Source organism: Ursus arctos, unplaced genomic scaffold, assembly GCF_023065955.2.
Source record: "Ursus arctos isolate Adak ecotype North America unplaced genomic scaffold, UrsArc2.0 scaffold_12, whole genome shotgun sequence".
Lineage (NCBI taxonomy): Eukaryota > Metazoa > Chordata > Mammalia > Carnivora > Ursidae > Ursus > Ursus arctos.
In genome coordinates this window covers 8,804,288-8,819,717 of record NW_026622786.1, presented here as the reverse complement: position 1 = coordinate 8,819,717, position 15,430 = coordinate 8,804,288, and the positions used below count along the sequence as shown (strand labels likewise).

General features: G+C 36.6%; 1 protein-coding gene across 4 annotated transcripts in view; it reads right to left on the bottom strand.

The window, feature by feature from the left end:
- The window catches only part of GDAP2 (ganglioside induced differentiation associated protein 2), a 69,821-nt gene that overhangs the window by 52,449 nt on the left and 1,942 nt on the right, over positions 1–15,430 (bottom strand). For 3 of the 4 annotated variants that reach the window (XM_026483645.4, XM_044378639.3, XM_057310335.1), the window contains exons 2-3: positions 8,577–8,819; positions 7,197–7,336 (exon numbers count right to left, since the gene is read on the bottom strand). In XM_026483645.4, coding sequence (XP_026339430.1) covers positions 7,197–7,336; positions 8,577–8,752 — 316 coding nt within the window. In that variant the 5' untranslated portion in view covers positions 8,753–8,819. Of the gene's footprint in view, positions 1–7,196; positions 7,337–8,576; positions 8,820–12,758; positions 12,945–15,430 lie in introns of all 4 variants that reach the window. The other variant, XM_048220321.2, reaches the window with a different exon arrangement.

Here is a 15,430-nt window from a genome sequence, read left to right as displayed (position 1 = left end):
GAGAAGATACAGTACCTCTGAAACAAAACTAGAATGTTGTAAGAAAGAAACATTCAGAGCAGGAAAAGGTGCTTATATAATTTATAGCCAAGTGAAAAACATGATAGCAGGAACAAAAAGTTCAATAGATGGGTAAAAGCTAAAGTTGAGGAAATCTTCCAGAAAATAAAAAGCTGGAAAATAAAAGGTAAGACATGAAAACTGGGAGATTAAACAAGGAGGTACGACATCAACAGAATTTCTTCAAAGAGAGAACAGATAATACAGAGGGAAGGAAATTAGGAAAGAAATAAAACAAGAAATTTTCTGGAACTGAAAGATAAGTTTCTAGACCAAGGAGTCCACAGAATACCCAAACCACAGCAAGGCACCTCACTGTGAAATTGAGAACACCCAAAATAAGATGAGATCATAAAGTTTCCAGAAAAAAAACCAGTAACATACAAAAGAATCAGGAATAAGAATAGCATCTGATTTTTCAAGAGCAATAATAAAAACTGGAGCAATGCCTTCAAAAACCTGGAAAACGATTACCAACTTAGATTTCATTTCCAACCAAACTTCCAATTAAGTATGAAGGTAGAAGATCTCAGCAATTTTGCCCCCATCCATTCTCAGGAATCTCCTGGTAGATTTACTCACAAAAATTAAGGAGTACATCACAGAAGAGTAAGGCATGAGAACTAGAAAATGAGGGGATCCAATCCCCTAAATAGAAAAAAGGATTTCTTAGGATGTTAACTGTAAGCAGGCATACAGAACAGTCTAGAGAGGAGAGAGAATGGGGATTCCAGGAGGGGACTTATCAAGAAAAAAATGGAGCTGAAAGATAAACAGAAGTTTTTACTTTATTGAGAGGTTTACAGTTGTTATTTAAAAGTCTGGGGTTGAATCGATAAGTTAATCAATTAGAAAATTAAGTAATCACATCAACAACTTAGAGGAAAATAGTTGTACAAAAAGATCACTAACCAGTTTTGTAATCAGTGGTAAGTAACATTTATTCAGTCACAATGTTAATGCTGAATGTGGATTTAATAAAAATTTGACAGGCCAATTTGGGAACGTGGTGAAGAGGAATAAATGTGAGTATTTTATGTATACGTAAAAGAGGGGAGTGGATGAACAAGAGTTTAATCTTTAATTTCCACAATAAGAAGTCAACAGATAGGAGGAAAATTCAATATAGTAGTTATAACATACATTTGGAAATAGAAGGTAAATAAAATAAGGAACTTGAAGGTTTGAAAGTATATGCCCCTGGAAAACAGGAATCAAGCCAGGGAAGGGAAAGGCAGAGAACTATTGCTTCCCTCTGTACATCTAGACATAAAATTCTTTGACTTTTAAAACCACATATACGTTGGGGCGCCTGGGTGGCTCAGTCGTTAAGCGTCTGCCTTCGGCTCAGGGTGTGATCCCAGTGTTCTGGGATCGAGCCCCACATCAGGCTCCTCCACTGGGAGCCTGCTTCTTCCTCTCCCACTGACCCTGCCTGTGTTCCCTCTCTTGCTGGCTGTCATTCTCTGTCAAATAAATAAATAAAATCTTTTAAAAAAATAAATAAATAAAAAATAAAACCACATATACGTTGATCCATGAAAAGCCATAAGCACAAACTGCACTCAAAAAAGAGAAAGGCAGAAAAACCTCATTTGGCACCATTAGAGGCAGCTATTAAACCAATTCTTTAATTTGAAAAATGGTAATTGAAAGAAGTAAGCATTTACCCTGCCCTCTTAAAGAAACTGTAATTCAGAGTAACCACATGTCAGTTATTGAGGAAAGACTCAACTCTACAGGAATGTTAGCTAGTAACCATGGATATAATGACAGGTTTTAAAAAATACTTCACAATCTTAATGAAATTACTGACTCAGACAAGGACTATAAATAGTTGCTAAAACCATTATGTGAAAGTGTGACAGAGAACTAGACATTCACAGAACTTAAATAACCCCATAGTGATTACTTTCCAGTCACAAAGAGTAAAACAACTGTTATAAATAGAAGAATCAAGCTGTCATCACTCTACACCAGAGAGCTATCTTAGTGTCAGTAATGGTCCAGTAGTGGGTCAATCAGATTTTATACATTTTCCAATATGACACATTAAGTACACAATACAACATCACCTATGGAACGCTTAAGCCAAACCTGATTCCATTAGATATAACTTCCAGGTTATAGGAGATATATGGTATAATGCAAGAAACCAAATGGCACCTCAGAGTAATGAGATAAATCCAGAAGGCGGGCCATCTTGGAAAACATCTTGGCCTACCTAGTTCACTCAACAAGTCAGTGTCTTAAAAAGGGAACTGAGTTGGATGAAAAAAATTTTTTAAAGGTACAACAATTAGATGTAATGTGTGACCCTGGATTGGATATTGGTTTGGACAAACTAGCTGCAGAGGGCATTTCAGGGTCAACTGGAAATTTAAACTATGGTTTGGTATTAGATGAAGTAATTTCTGAAGCCAAATGTGGAATTCATTTGCTGAAGAAAGCAGACAGCAGAACAGTATGTGTACAATTATCTTATTGTAGATAAGGACTATATACATATAATTATTTTATGCTGGTAACAAAATATTTTAAGAATGTATGCATATACCTACAGAAAGATCGAGAAGAATACGTACTATAGTACTAGTACTGGTGATCTTTCTGTGGTGGAAATGTTAAGTTTTCATTTATTTTGTAGCTTCTGTGCATATAATTTCTACAATTTACATTTATTGTTTCTGCAAGTAGAAAACAATTATTCAAAAGAAATGATATATATAAAAAAATAAAGCAAGCAAGCAAACATGTATTTGGGCAGTCCGCAGAATTGATCCTGAAGATCTCTGAGGACAGACTACAGAAACAGAAAAGAATTGTTAAGTGTTCAGGATACTCTAGTTTTGGGAATCCCTGCTTTCCTTTAATAATTGTTAACCAAAACTCAGAACGCTGGAGACTAGATTTAGGCTAAGTACTGCTGCATTGCCTCCCATTCTTCATTTGTTCTTTCTAGGGCCAGATTTCTTCTAACCTAAAGCCCAAATCCTGAATCATTATGAACAGTTAAACACAGTCCTGAGAGTACTTTTAATTCCTGTAAAACAAATACAAATTTACTAAGTTTGAGCTCACTCCAGCTGTTAACTCTGTCCAGCGTGTCTTTTATCCCTGACCACATCCTCTGCTGAAGCATCTGCTGCAATGAGAACCCGAATATATCTGAGCCTTAAAGATCAGTTAGGACTTTTCAACTTCACTTACTTCTCTCTAAATCCCAACATCCATAGTAAGAAACACAAAAGCTGTCTTAATACTTATAGCAAAGAGTCCTATTCATTAAGAGAACAGAGCAATCAAAAAATGTAGTGTAAGTACTTCCACCTTAACAAACCTCCGTATTTAAGTACCAAGTGATGGAACATTTAAGGAGCAAAAACTATACAGTGATCCTGATGGGAGAAGAAAGTATTTTTCTCATTTTGCACATGGAAATACTTAAGCTACTTAAGTATCTAATACTTAAGTACTTAATTACATGTATTCTTGCCCAGAAACAAGTAGGCGAATTACCAGATGCTATTTTGACTCTAAAGCTGAACATCATTTATCAATCTCTCTCTTATCACACATTCTTTACTAAAACAACATCCCCACACAGATTTACATTCATAAAATTCCTAAATTCAAAGACTGTATATAAGACTGAGATACACACACACATTTTTTTTTAATTTGGATATAATAGGCCAAATCTGCCCATTCCATTTTTAGGAAGCTCTATTTCTTAGAAAATTTTCTCTAAATGAACTGAAATGGAAGTTTTATGTATCTTTCCACCAAGGACTCTAGGAACACAGTAAGATTCTCTCTCATTCTCTTCAGTATGAACCTTTTTCAAGTGTTTGAGGAAAACGATGTTTCCCTCAAATCTTCTCTATGCCAACCCTAGCCCTTTAAACTATACCTTCAAATGATATGGTTTCCAGTGTATACCATGCTAATCATTTTCTTTTAGGTATACCCCAGTTTATCATCACTCTTAAAAAGTAGTAATAAAAATAAGATGAATACTGACTGTATATTACAGGTCCTACCAAAATAGAATAAAGGACAGCCATTCTTGACTTTAATGCTGTGTTTCTTCCCCCCCCACCCCCACCAGCTTTATTGAGGCATAATCAACACGTAACACTGTATAAGTTTAAAGTGTCTAACATGATGATTTGATGTGTATACACTGAGAAATAATCACCACAATACGGTTAGTTAACACATTTACCACTTCAAATAACAACCTTTTTCTTTTAATGAGAACATTTAAGATCTACTTTCTTAGCAACTCTCAAGTATATAACACAGTACTGTTAATTATAATCACCATGTTGTACATTACATCCTCAGAACTTAATCATGTTATAGCTGGAAATGTTTTTCCTTTGACCAACACCTCATTTCCCTTACTCTCTGGCAACCATCGTTCTCCTGTCTCTATAACTTCAGCTTTTTTTTAGGTTCCACGTATAAGTGAGGTCATGTAATATTTGTCTGTCGTATTTCACTTAGCATACATAATACCATCAAGTACTATGCATGTTATCACAAATGGGAGGATTTTCTTCTCTCTTAAGGCTGAATAATATCCCATTGTGTGTATGTGTATATATATCTATGTATAGATAGATTAGATAGATAAACGGATAAAGAAAGTGTGGTGTATGATCCTTTTAATGTGTTGTTGAATCTGGTTTGCTAGTATTTTGTTGAAAATTTTTGCATCTATGTTCATCAGGGATATAGGACTGTAGTTTTCTTGCAGTGTCTTTACCTGGCTTTGGTATTAGGGTGATGTTAGTCTTGTAAAATGAGTTTAGAAGTGTTCTTTCCTCTTTAATTCTTGGGAAAAATTTGAGGGAAATTGTTTTCTTTTTAAATGTATGATAGAATTCAGCAGTGAAGCCCTCAAGTCCTAGGCCTGTCTTTGTTGGGAGGTTTTTGATTACTGATTCAATCTCCTTACTCCTTTTGATCTGCTTAGATTTTCTGTTTCTTCACGATATGTAGTCTTGGCAGGCTGTATGTTTCTAGGAATTTATCCGTTTCTTCTAGGTTATCCAACATGTTGGCATATAATTGTTCATAGCAGTCGCCCATGATCTTTTGTATTTCTGTGGTGTCAGCTGTAATAATACTGCCTCATTCATTTATAATTTTGACTGTTTTTTCTTGGTTAGTCTAGCTAAAGGTCTGTCAATTTTATCTTTTTAAAAATCAATTCTTTTTTCATTGATTTTTTTCCAAATTCTTTTTAGTCTCTATTTTTTTAAATTTCTGCTCTACACTTTATTATTTCCTCCCCTCTGCTAATTCTGGGCTTAGATTATTCTTTATTTTCTAATTCCTTGAGGTTTGAAGTTAGGATGTTTATTTGAGACCCTTCTTTTCTCTCTTCGAACTATTTTTGTGCATCCCATAAATTTTGGTATATTGTATTTTCATTTCTTTTGAGATACTTTGATTTCCCTTTTGATTTCTTCTTGACCCACTGATTATTCAGAAATGTATTGTAATTTCCACGTACTTGTGAATTTTTTAATTTTCCTATTACTGATTTCTAGTTTCACACCATTGTGAAATCAGAAAAGATACCTGATATGATTTCAATCTTCTTAAATTTGATTTGTGGCCCAATATATGATCTATCCCGGAGGATGTTCTGTGTGCACTTGAGAAAAATGTGTATTTGGTGCTGTTGGATGGAATGTTCTGTAAACGTCTATTAGGTCCATTTGGTCTATAGTATAATTCAGGCCCTCTGTTTACTCATAAATTTTGTCCGGATGATCTATCCAGTGTTGAAAGTGGTATTCTGTGCTTCCCAACTATTACTGTATTGCTGTCTGTTTCTCCATTTAGGCCAATCAATATTTGCCTTAAATATTTAGGTGCTTCAACACTGGGTACATACATATTTACGACTGTTACATCACTGATGAACTGACCCCTTTACCACCATATAGTGACCCTCTCTATCTCTTGTGACCAATTTTGACTGACAGTATATTTTATCTGGCCTAAGTATAGTCACTCCTGCTCTCTTTTGGTTTCCATTTACACAGATTATCTTTTACCATCCCTTCACTTTCAGCCTGTGTGTGTCATTAAAGCTAAAGTCAATCTCTTGTAGACACTATACTGTTGGATCTGTTTTTTTATCCAACAACCACTTTATGTCTTTTGATCGGAGAAATTAGTCCTTTTATACTTAAAGTAATTATTGCTAGGTACGGAATTACTACGGCCCTTTTGTTAATTGCTTCCTGGTTTTTTTTTAAGTTCCTTGGTTCCTCTCTTGCTGTCTTCCTTTGTGATTTATTTTTCTTACTGGTATGCTTTAATTCCTTTATGTTTTATATATCTATTATAGGTTTTTCTTTGTGGATACCATGAGTCTTACAGAAAACATCTTATAGACATAATAGTCTATTTTAAGCTGATAACAAATTACCCTCCTCTATGATGCTATATTTCTAGTGATATAATCTAAAAATGTCAGTGTTTTCAGTAGAAATGAGATATTAACACCACTGAGTCTAGTTAATTAAAATCCCAGAGAATTTCTAGTCATTCATCAGCTACTTAAAGAATGCCTCCACTATTCTTGTTACAGGGCCCATGGAGACCAATAAGACGTACAGCCTCTGTCCTCACGGAGGCCAAAGTTTAATGGGAACATTGTCATCAGGTCAACAATTTATGAAATTACAATTGTGATAAGAGCCCCAAAGAGAAGTACTACAGGCTGGGAATATGTATCATGAGGAGACTGGCCAATTCTGAGGTGAATGGAACAAATCATGATAAAAATTTTCAGTTTAGAGAAAGGATAGTTGTTTCACGAGGCTTATTAGTGCAAGAAAACTATACAGCCAAGAAAACGCTACCAAATATTTAACTGGCTACAATGACTGTCATTTTCAAATTCAAGAACATGACAAAGGAATTTACTAAGAGTAAAGTCTCAGTGTCCTGCTTCTAACGATGTGGGGTTTTCAAAATCTGTGTTTATGAAGTTTAAACAACAACAAAACAGCTACATCTACTTTTCTCACTAAATGTAAAATATGCTTCTTCAAATATCAAAAATAAACGTTTCCTAAACAATAATACACCTAAGAAATCTCACTCACCCTTAAGTTTCTGGAGGTCCTCCTTCAAATCAGGTCCTGCGAGCATGAAGATACTCTCTGACACAGGGTTCTTATCTGTGAGATTTTCATTGCTGGTATTCACAATGGCTGTACAGTTCAGTAATGCCACATCTCCTTTCCTAAGGAAATGATAAACAAATAAAGAACAAGTGTGGGGAAGAGGAGGGAGGTAAGAAAGCTAACAGCTAATTCTTTCAAAACATTCTATCCTCACTCCCCTCACAACATTGGTTTTGGTAGCTCATAAGCTTAAGCGATAGTAGAAAAGTAGTTCTGGACTCACGGAGGCTAATCTGGCATCTTAGATCTTCAATGCAAATACTACAACCCTGAAACCCACAGAACCCTCATGTTACTCCTTTGCTGCTTCTGTATCTCTTTCACTGTAATAGAATGCTTATACAGCTGAAGTGGTTGGTTTCAAGAGTATACAACAGCAGCGTTACTTATGATAGCCAAAAGTAGAAACAACCCAAATGTCTATCAACTGATGAACTGATAAACTGATGAATGTGATCGGTACAATAGAATATTATTTGGCCATGGAAAGGAATGAAATACTGATCCATACTCCAACATGGATGAACCTTCAAAATGTTATACTAAGTCAAAATTGATTCCATTTACATGAAACGTCCAGAAGATACAAATCTATACACAAAGAAAGTAGATTAGTGGTTGGCTGCATCTGAGAGATGGGGGAAATGGGGAATGACTGCTAATGGGTACAGGACTTTGGGGTGATGAAATGTTTTAAAATTGACTGTGGTGATAGTTATACAACTTTGTGAATACACAAAAAAACCACGGACTTACCCAATTTAAACTGCTGAACTGTATGATATACGAATTATATCTCAATAAAGCTTTTTTTTTAAAAGGTATTATTACTAACAGATGCAACAACATAGATGAACTTCCAAATAATTATGCTGAATGAAAGAGGCCAGAATAAAAAAAGAGTACATGATTCCATTTATATAAAACTCTGGAAAATGCAAACTAATCTACAGTGACAGAAAGATCAACGGTTGCTCAGGGATGTGGAATTGGGAAGGGGCAGGAGGCAGAATGGATTACAAAGGAACACAAAGAAATACTTTTGGAGGTGATAAATATATTAACTATCTTGATTGTGGTGATCAAAGTGAGAGAGCAGCTTCATGGATACATACATGTCAAAATTCACCAAACTGTACACTTTAAAAATGTACAGTTTATTATATGTCAATTATACCTCAATAAAACTCTAAGTATAAGCAAAACAATATTTCAACAATGCTAGGGCTTACAAAAAAGAGTTTAGAAGAAATTATGAGAGTATTATTGTACCATGATAAGATTTAATCAAAGAATTACCAAAGAACCACTTTCCCGTTGATATCCTTATTGTAAAGAAAAGGTGATCTAATAGTGTCTTCCTGAAACGTTTCAGGTGCAGTATCAGAAGTATTTAATTCATCTTCCCATGAGTCGCCCCAGCTTGGTAGTGTATCCACATCCACAAACTGGGAAGGTGCACCCAAGGGATCCATGGAATGGGAACTTCAGCTTGTCTTTCCCCAAATTCCTCAGCAATTCAATATTCACTGCAGACTTTAGCTTAAAAGAAAAGAAAGAACTGTTTTAATAGAGAAGTACAGATACTACTTTACTTCTATTAGATCAAAAAACAAATCTCTACTGTGAAATGCTCTAATAGGACATTGTGTGATTAGTTGCTTAAAATACTCCATAAAAACCAATATACAACAAAGAATTGCTATGGTTTCTCTAAAACAGGAAGAAAGGGGGATTATTTCAGCACAAATTCTTTTCAAAGAATCACAGCCATTAAAATAATCACATGGCGCACCAGTTCTACTTTCCAGAAACACAGGACAATTCATTCAACATTCACTGAATGTCTGCTATTGGGGGAGGGGAGCTTGCTAGGTGCTGCAACAGATAAAAAGATAAATAATCTGGACAATTTAAAGAGCTCAGTCATATGAAGTAAAGAGTTCAGTCAAATGATAATATGGAGATAAGATCTTACTCAATTATCACTGAGAAGCTGGGAGGTTCCTGCAATCAAGTAGTAAGAGATAATAGAAGTTTAACTTAGTAGGAGAAGCTGAAGGAGAAGAAGGCATGGATTTGAGAGGCAACAAAGGAAGAATTAACCGGACTGGACAATTATAAGATATGGTATGAGACACTGATAGAGTAGGATGTTGGCTGTACGGAAATACACAAACTGGAAGGGGAGGATGTTGGAAGACACACAGTATCAAGTATTACAAAGAGAAGTAAGGATATTAATTTTGCCAAGAAGTCAGACAGCTGTTTCAATAAAATGTAGATTAATTCATTCACAAATCTTTGTAAGCATCTAGTACGTGTCAGGTACTGCTCTAGGCACTGGGGATACACTGGTGCATAACACAGCAAGTCCATGCACTTACTGAGCTTCTGCTTCCTGGAGAGTAGATGATAAACAATAACCAAACAAGCAAGCAGGTATCCAATGGAATGACTGGAAGCAATAAGTATTATGAGAAAAAAGGTGGTACCTGAGGAGAGAGCTAAATAAAGTGAGAGATCAGGCCATGTGAAGCCCTGCAGAGTGTTTCAGGCAGAGGAAATAGTAAGAGAAAAGGCCCAAAGGGCAGGCAGGAACTTGGTGTATTCTGGGAAGGGCGAGGAAACTGATCTGGTTAGAACTGAGTAAGCTAGGTAATGAGTGGTAGGTGATGAGGTTGATGGGAGAGGGAAAGGCTGGATGATGCAGTGTGTAAGCCATGATAAGAAGGTTTGGTCTTATTGTAAATACGGGGGGAAGCTGTTAGAGGATCTTGATAGAGGGAATGATTTAATGTAAGTAACACTTGGTCAGATTACTCTAGCTACAGTGAAATCCAGTGGGGGTGAGAGTACAACCAGAGACCAGTAAAAAATGGCTGCAGTGATTTAGATGAGCTGGTGACGAAGGTGATGAGAAATGACTGAATTTGGAAAGTATTTTGAAGGTACAGTGAACAAGACTTGCTAAATGAATATGAAGAGTGAGGGAAAAGAACAGAATCAAAGGTAACTCCTAGATTTCTTAACTGAGTAGATGTTAATTCTATTTATAGGGAAGGGGAAGGCTGGAGTAAGTTGTATGGCAGAGTGACAAGCAAGGTCATTCTTCCTCACGTGTTTTTGCACGTGTGAAGTTTGAGATGCCCCTCATTCAGTCACGTATTGATGTCAGACATGCAATTAGCTATGTGAGGCTAGAGCTCAGAGGAGAGGTTGGGCTAGAGACATAAATATGGAAGACTCAGCCTGTGGATGGTATTTAAGGCTAAGGGAACTGGACATGATTAACAAGACACACAATGCAAATGGAGAAAAGAGATTGGTGGACTGAGTCCCTAAGGCAAAATTTACAGGCTGGACAGAGGATGAGTCAAAAAAATGAGATAAAGAAGATTGGTAAGACAGGAAGGAACACCAGGAAAGTATGGCAGCGTAAAAGCAAAGGGAAGAAAGTATTTTGAGGAGTGCCTGAGAAGGATCAGTTAGGGTAAATGCTACTGAAATGCTGAGTAACAGGACTAAGGATTGATTAGTGGGTTTGGTAAGGTAGAGGTCACTGGTAACACTGAGCAGACACATGATCACGGAGTGAAAACTGCCATGTGAACTTCTTGTTAGAAAAGTTTTTCTGTGTGCTCCTGATGTTTGTTGTTAGAGGCAAGGAGAACAAACATGCCTTTCTACATCTAATTTCTTGGTGTTTCTTGCTAAGAAATGTGAGATACCAAGTGGAATGAACCATGGATCAGGCACAATATGTTAATTCCTGTACCAGCATTGTGGAATAGGAAATGCCATCATTTATTTAACAATTTCTGAAAGGCCTTAGAGATTACACCATGATAAAACTGTATAAAAGGATTATTCTTATTTGATACAAAATACTCCTTTGAAATTATTTTGAAATAAAGAAACTAATTTATCTAGAAGTTGATATTTAGTCCATCCAATTGGCTTTAAAACTGGAGGCAACCGTGAGATCTGTTGATCTGTTAAAAAGTATTCAAACCTGAGATAGACAAGCTGAATAGAGGACAAATAGAGACTACATTCATTTTCCATGGCTGAACTGCCTGAAACTCAATGGAATGATACTTTGCAGAAATTCATACTTTAAAAAATTATTCACAGATTTTTGAGGACAATGACTCATGCTAAAATTTCTTTTTTTTTTTTTCTTTTAAGATTTTATTTATTTGAGAGAGAGAGCATGAAAAAGAGAGCACAAGCAGTGGGGAGCGGGAGAGGGAGAAACAGACTCCTGCTAAGCAGAAAGCCCGGTGTGGGACTCGATCCCAGGATCCTGGGATCATGATCTGGGCCAAAGGCTGACACTTAAGTAATTGAGACACCGAGGCGCCCCATGCTAAAACTTCTTAACTATAATATAAGAAATTCCATTAAACATTAAACTTAGTTTTCATTTTGCAAACTCGAGTGCTAACTTTCAGGACAAAATTACTTCCTTAAAATAACTTTTCTTTCTACGTAAAACTCACTTATAGAGCGCTTAAGAAAAAAAAAAAGTTAAGAAAGGAAAAACTCCCAAATTTTAATGGAGTTCCTATCTTTTTCTAGGATAGGTGAAATCATAATGTATGTACAATTTTGAATCTGGCTTCTTCAGTATTTTGAGATGAATATTTCCACATGCAATTATACTGTGAGAGAGAGGTAGGGTGGTGCAATGTGAGAGCTTGGGTTCTGTTATCAGCAGGCCTGAGTTTAGGTCTAGGACCTAACAGCTATGTTACTCTTGACTATAAGCCAGGGTTTCCTTATTTCAAAAAAAAGGGTAATACACTCTTAGGGTTATTGTGAGGATTAAATGATATAATCTGGGGGCGCCTGGGTAGCGCAGTCGTTAAACGTCTGCCTTCGGCTCAGGGCGTGATCCCGGTGTTATGGGATCGAGCGCCACATCAGGCTCCTCCGCTGGAAGCCTGCTTCTTCCTCTCCCACTCCCCCTGCTTGTGTTCCCTCTCTTGCTGTTGTTTCTCTGTCAAATAAATAAATAAAATCTTTAAAAAAAATAAAATAAAAAAAAATAATTGATGTAATCTGGCACAAAGCAAGGCACAATAAAAGTTGTTACGACTTTCTGAGAGCCAAAGTGAAAGTCACCTGCACTGCTGTTGAGATAAAGATATGTCTTCATGTGTGGCAGAGACTAAAACATTTGCTGTCAAAGACTATAATGAACACCAAAAACCAAACACAAATTGCTGAATTAAGATACACTTATCTCAATGTTTGCCCTTGAAATGATTTGTTAATCCCTAACACCTAGATCAATCCAACATCTGTTTTCTCTAATTCTGCTCTTATGCTACTAGAAAAAAAAACAAAAAACCAAACAATCAGTAATTATCCTGTTTGCTGCCAAGACATATGTTTTCCAATGTCAGCTGGGCTCTCCATCAACACTATTAGGAAACTGTTTTAATAATTCTTAGGTGACTCTCTATGCTATACCACATAGCATCTGTGGTTAACATCCTCCAAGGGCGCCTGGGTGGCACAGTCGTTGAGCGTCTGCCTTCGGCTCAGGGCATGATCCCGGTTCCAGGATCGAGCCCCACATCAGGCTCCTCCGCTGGAAGCCTGCTTCTTCTTGTCCCACTCCCCTTGCTTGTCTTCTCTCTCACTGGCTGTCTGTCTCTGTCAAATAAATAAATAAAATCTTTAAAAAAAAATCCTCCAATATTTCCTTCAATGATATCTGCTTCCTGATATCTATGCCCCCGTATAGCTGCCTCCTATAATGAACAGGGCTGACCCATGTAACCAACAGGATACTGTAGAAATGACAGTATGACTTCCAAGGATGAGTCATAAAAGATATTGTGCTCTTTCTTGGAGTGCTTGCTCTGGGGAAATTAGCTTGCATGATGTGGGACACTCGAGCAGCCTGTGAAAGGCCCCATGGGAAGAAGCTGAGGGTTCCTGCCAACAACCAGCGTCAATAGCCAGGCAAGTGAAGGCATCACCTTGGATCTTCCAGCCTTAGTTGGGCTTCAAATGACTTCAGCCCAGTTGACATCCTGACTGCAACCTCATAAGAAACCCTCATGAGCCAGAACCGCACAACTAAGCTGCTACTGAATTCCTGACCCATAGAAATTGCAAGATAATAAATGCTTATTTGTTCCAGGAATTAAATTATTCAAGCATTGTTAGGTGAGGAGACACTAACGGAAGAGACAGGCACACAAATATACATAATCACAGAAATAAATACATAGTTAAAATCTATGGGAAGTGTTCTGTAAAGAAGAACAAGGTGGAAAGCTAATTTAGATTTGGAGAAGCAGAGAATGTCTCTTCCACAAACTGACAGTTGAGACGAAAAGTAGAAGAGTTTTACAGGTTAGGGCACATCTGGGAGCCACACGTTAAAGCCGGCCAAACTATCTTCATTTATGCATTTTACTCCACTTCACCAGCTCTCCTGTAAGAGAATGTCGTATCTCTCCCTTCACAATATCTGCTCTCTCCTTCCCCTTGGTCCTCCTATTCTCAAAAAAAAATTTCCTATCCCATTTCTTCTTCAGACACCAATGAAACTCCTCATTCCACCACTTAACTTTATAAGCATAATCTGTTTTGCAGCTCTATTTCCTTTTCTCCCATTTATTCAACCTATTGCAATTTTGCTTCCGTCTCTGTTAACAATGCTAAAACTGCTCTTTCAAGGTCTAACTACGACTGACCAAATGTCAATCCAGGAACTAATCAAATTTTTGTTGCATTAACTATTGATTATTCTTTCTCTGAAATTCTATTATCTTCTTTGACAGTACACTACTGGTGGTTCTCCTATATCTCTAATCATATCTTGTCCATATAATTTGTTGGACCTTCTTCCCACATCTTAAAAGTCATTGTGACCCATAAGATATTGGGTACTTAATGAGTAATAAATACAGTTCAGAGCTCTCAAAGTTTAATGGCATTATATAGAAAGTGTCATGACATTTAATAAAGGGTAAACTCTTTTTCGGCTCCATCTCTAAGGTGCAATTGATTCTTCTCACCAAAAAGAGATTTAAATCTCCCTTCTTCTCCAACACAGCAAAGCCAAGCTACGCAGGAAAATCTGATCCCTAATGCTTAAGGTATAGTGGTTCTTAACATTCTTGGGGTCACAGATCCCTTTGAGAATCACATAAGGGGTCAAGACCTTTTTACCACCCAAAACGTGAGCACATGACGAGCTCATACAAGCACAGAGTTGGAAATAAATTTGAGAAGGTTCCCAGACTCAGAATATGAATCCCAGTGATAGAAAGAACACAGAGTGCTCAGTTGAGGGAGGGGGGAAGGCTACAGTAATCTATAGTAAAGCAAGACTTTCCACTATCAGTTGATCAGTTCTGTACTTTGAGCAGGTTCATAAGCAACACTAAACCTTAGTATTAAAGGCTCCTGAGGCAAGACATCTATGTCCAGGATCAAAAAGTCTACATGAGACAAACAGAAGATTCCAGAATGGATCATATCTATTTCCTTGGCCATCCTACGTTAAGGATTACCTTCAGTATCTTCATAAATGAAGACCTAAAGACAAAGAGAACTCTCTATATATCCTTTATAATTCAAACGCATAATGAGTATAAACCATTCTCATTACCCTGCGGCTTGCCTTTTTTCTCAAATACTGTCAACGTTTAGGTTAAGTGCTCATTTTTTTAAAAAACAAATCTTGCAATCTTTTAGTTTAAGAAGTCCTCTAAACAATGCTTTATATGAGTAACTGGATTGGCTAGAGAGGTTAGATTTTTATTGTTCAAGATTAGGCAGAATCAGACAGAATACCCTGGATCATGGTCTTGGCGTAACCTGGTTTTTGTCTGGATAAAAGGAAAATGGTATCATTTAAAAGAGAAAAACAGGAACTTTAAATCTGTTTGCTTGTTCTTCAAAATGCTTACATTGATTAGAAAGGCCTGGATAAAAGTATAAAGAGATAAATTAAGGTTTACTATTCTTTATGCCTTGTATTTCAATATTTAAAACTTCAGGGCACATTAGATATTGGTGTATAATACCTCCATCCCAACACCAAATCTATTATAATATTTAAAAATCATTCTATGCAAATGGAAATAAGCTTTTTTTTAAGTTACTTAGGTGGAAAAACAAAC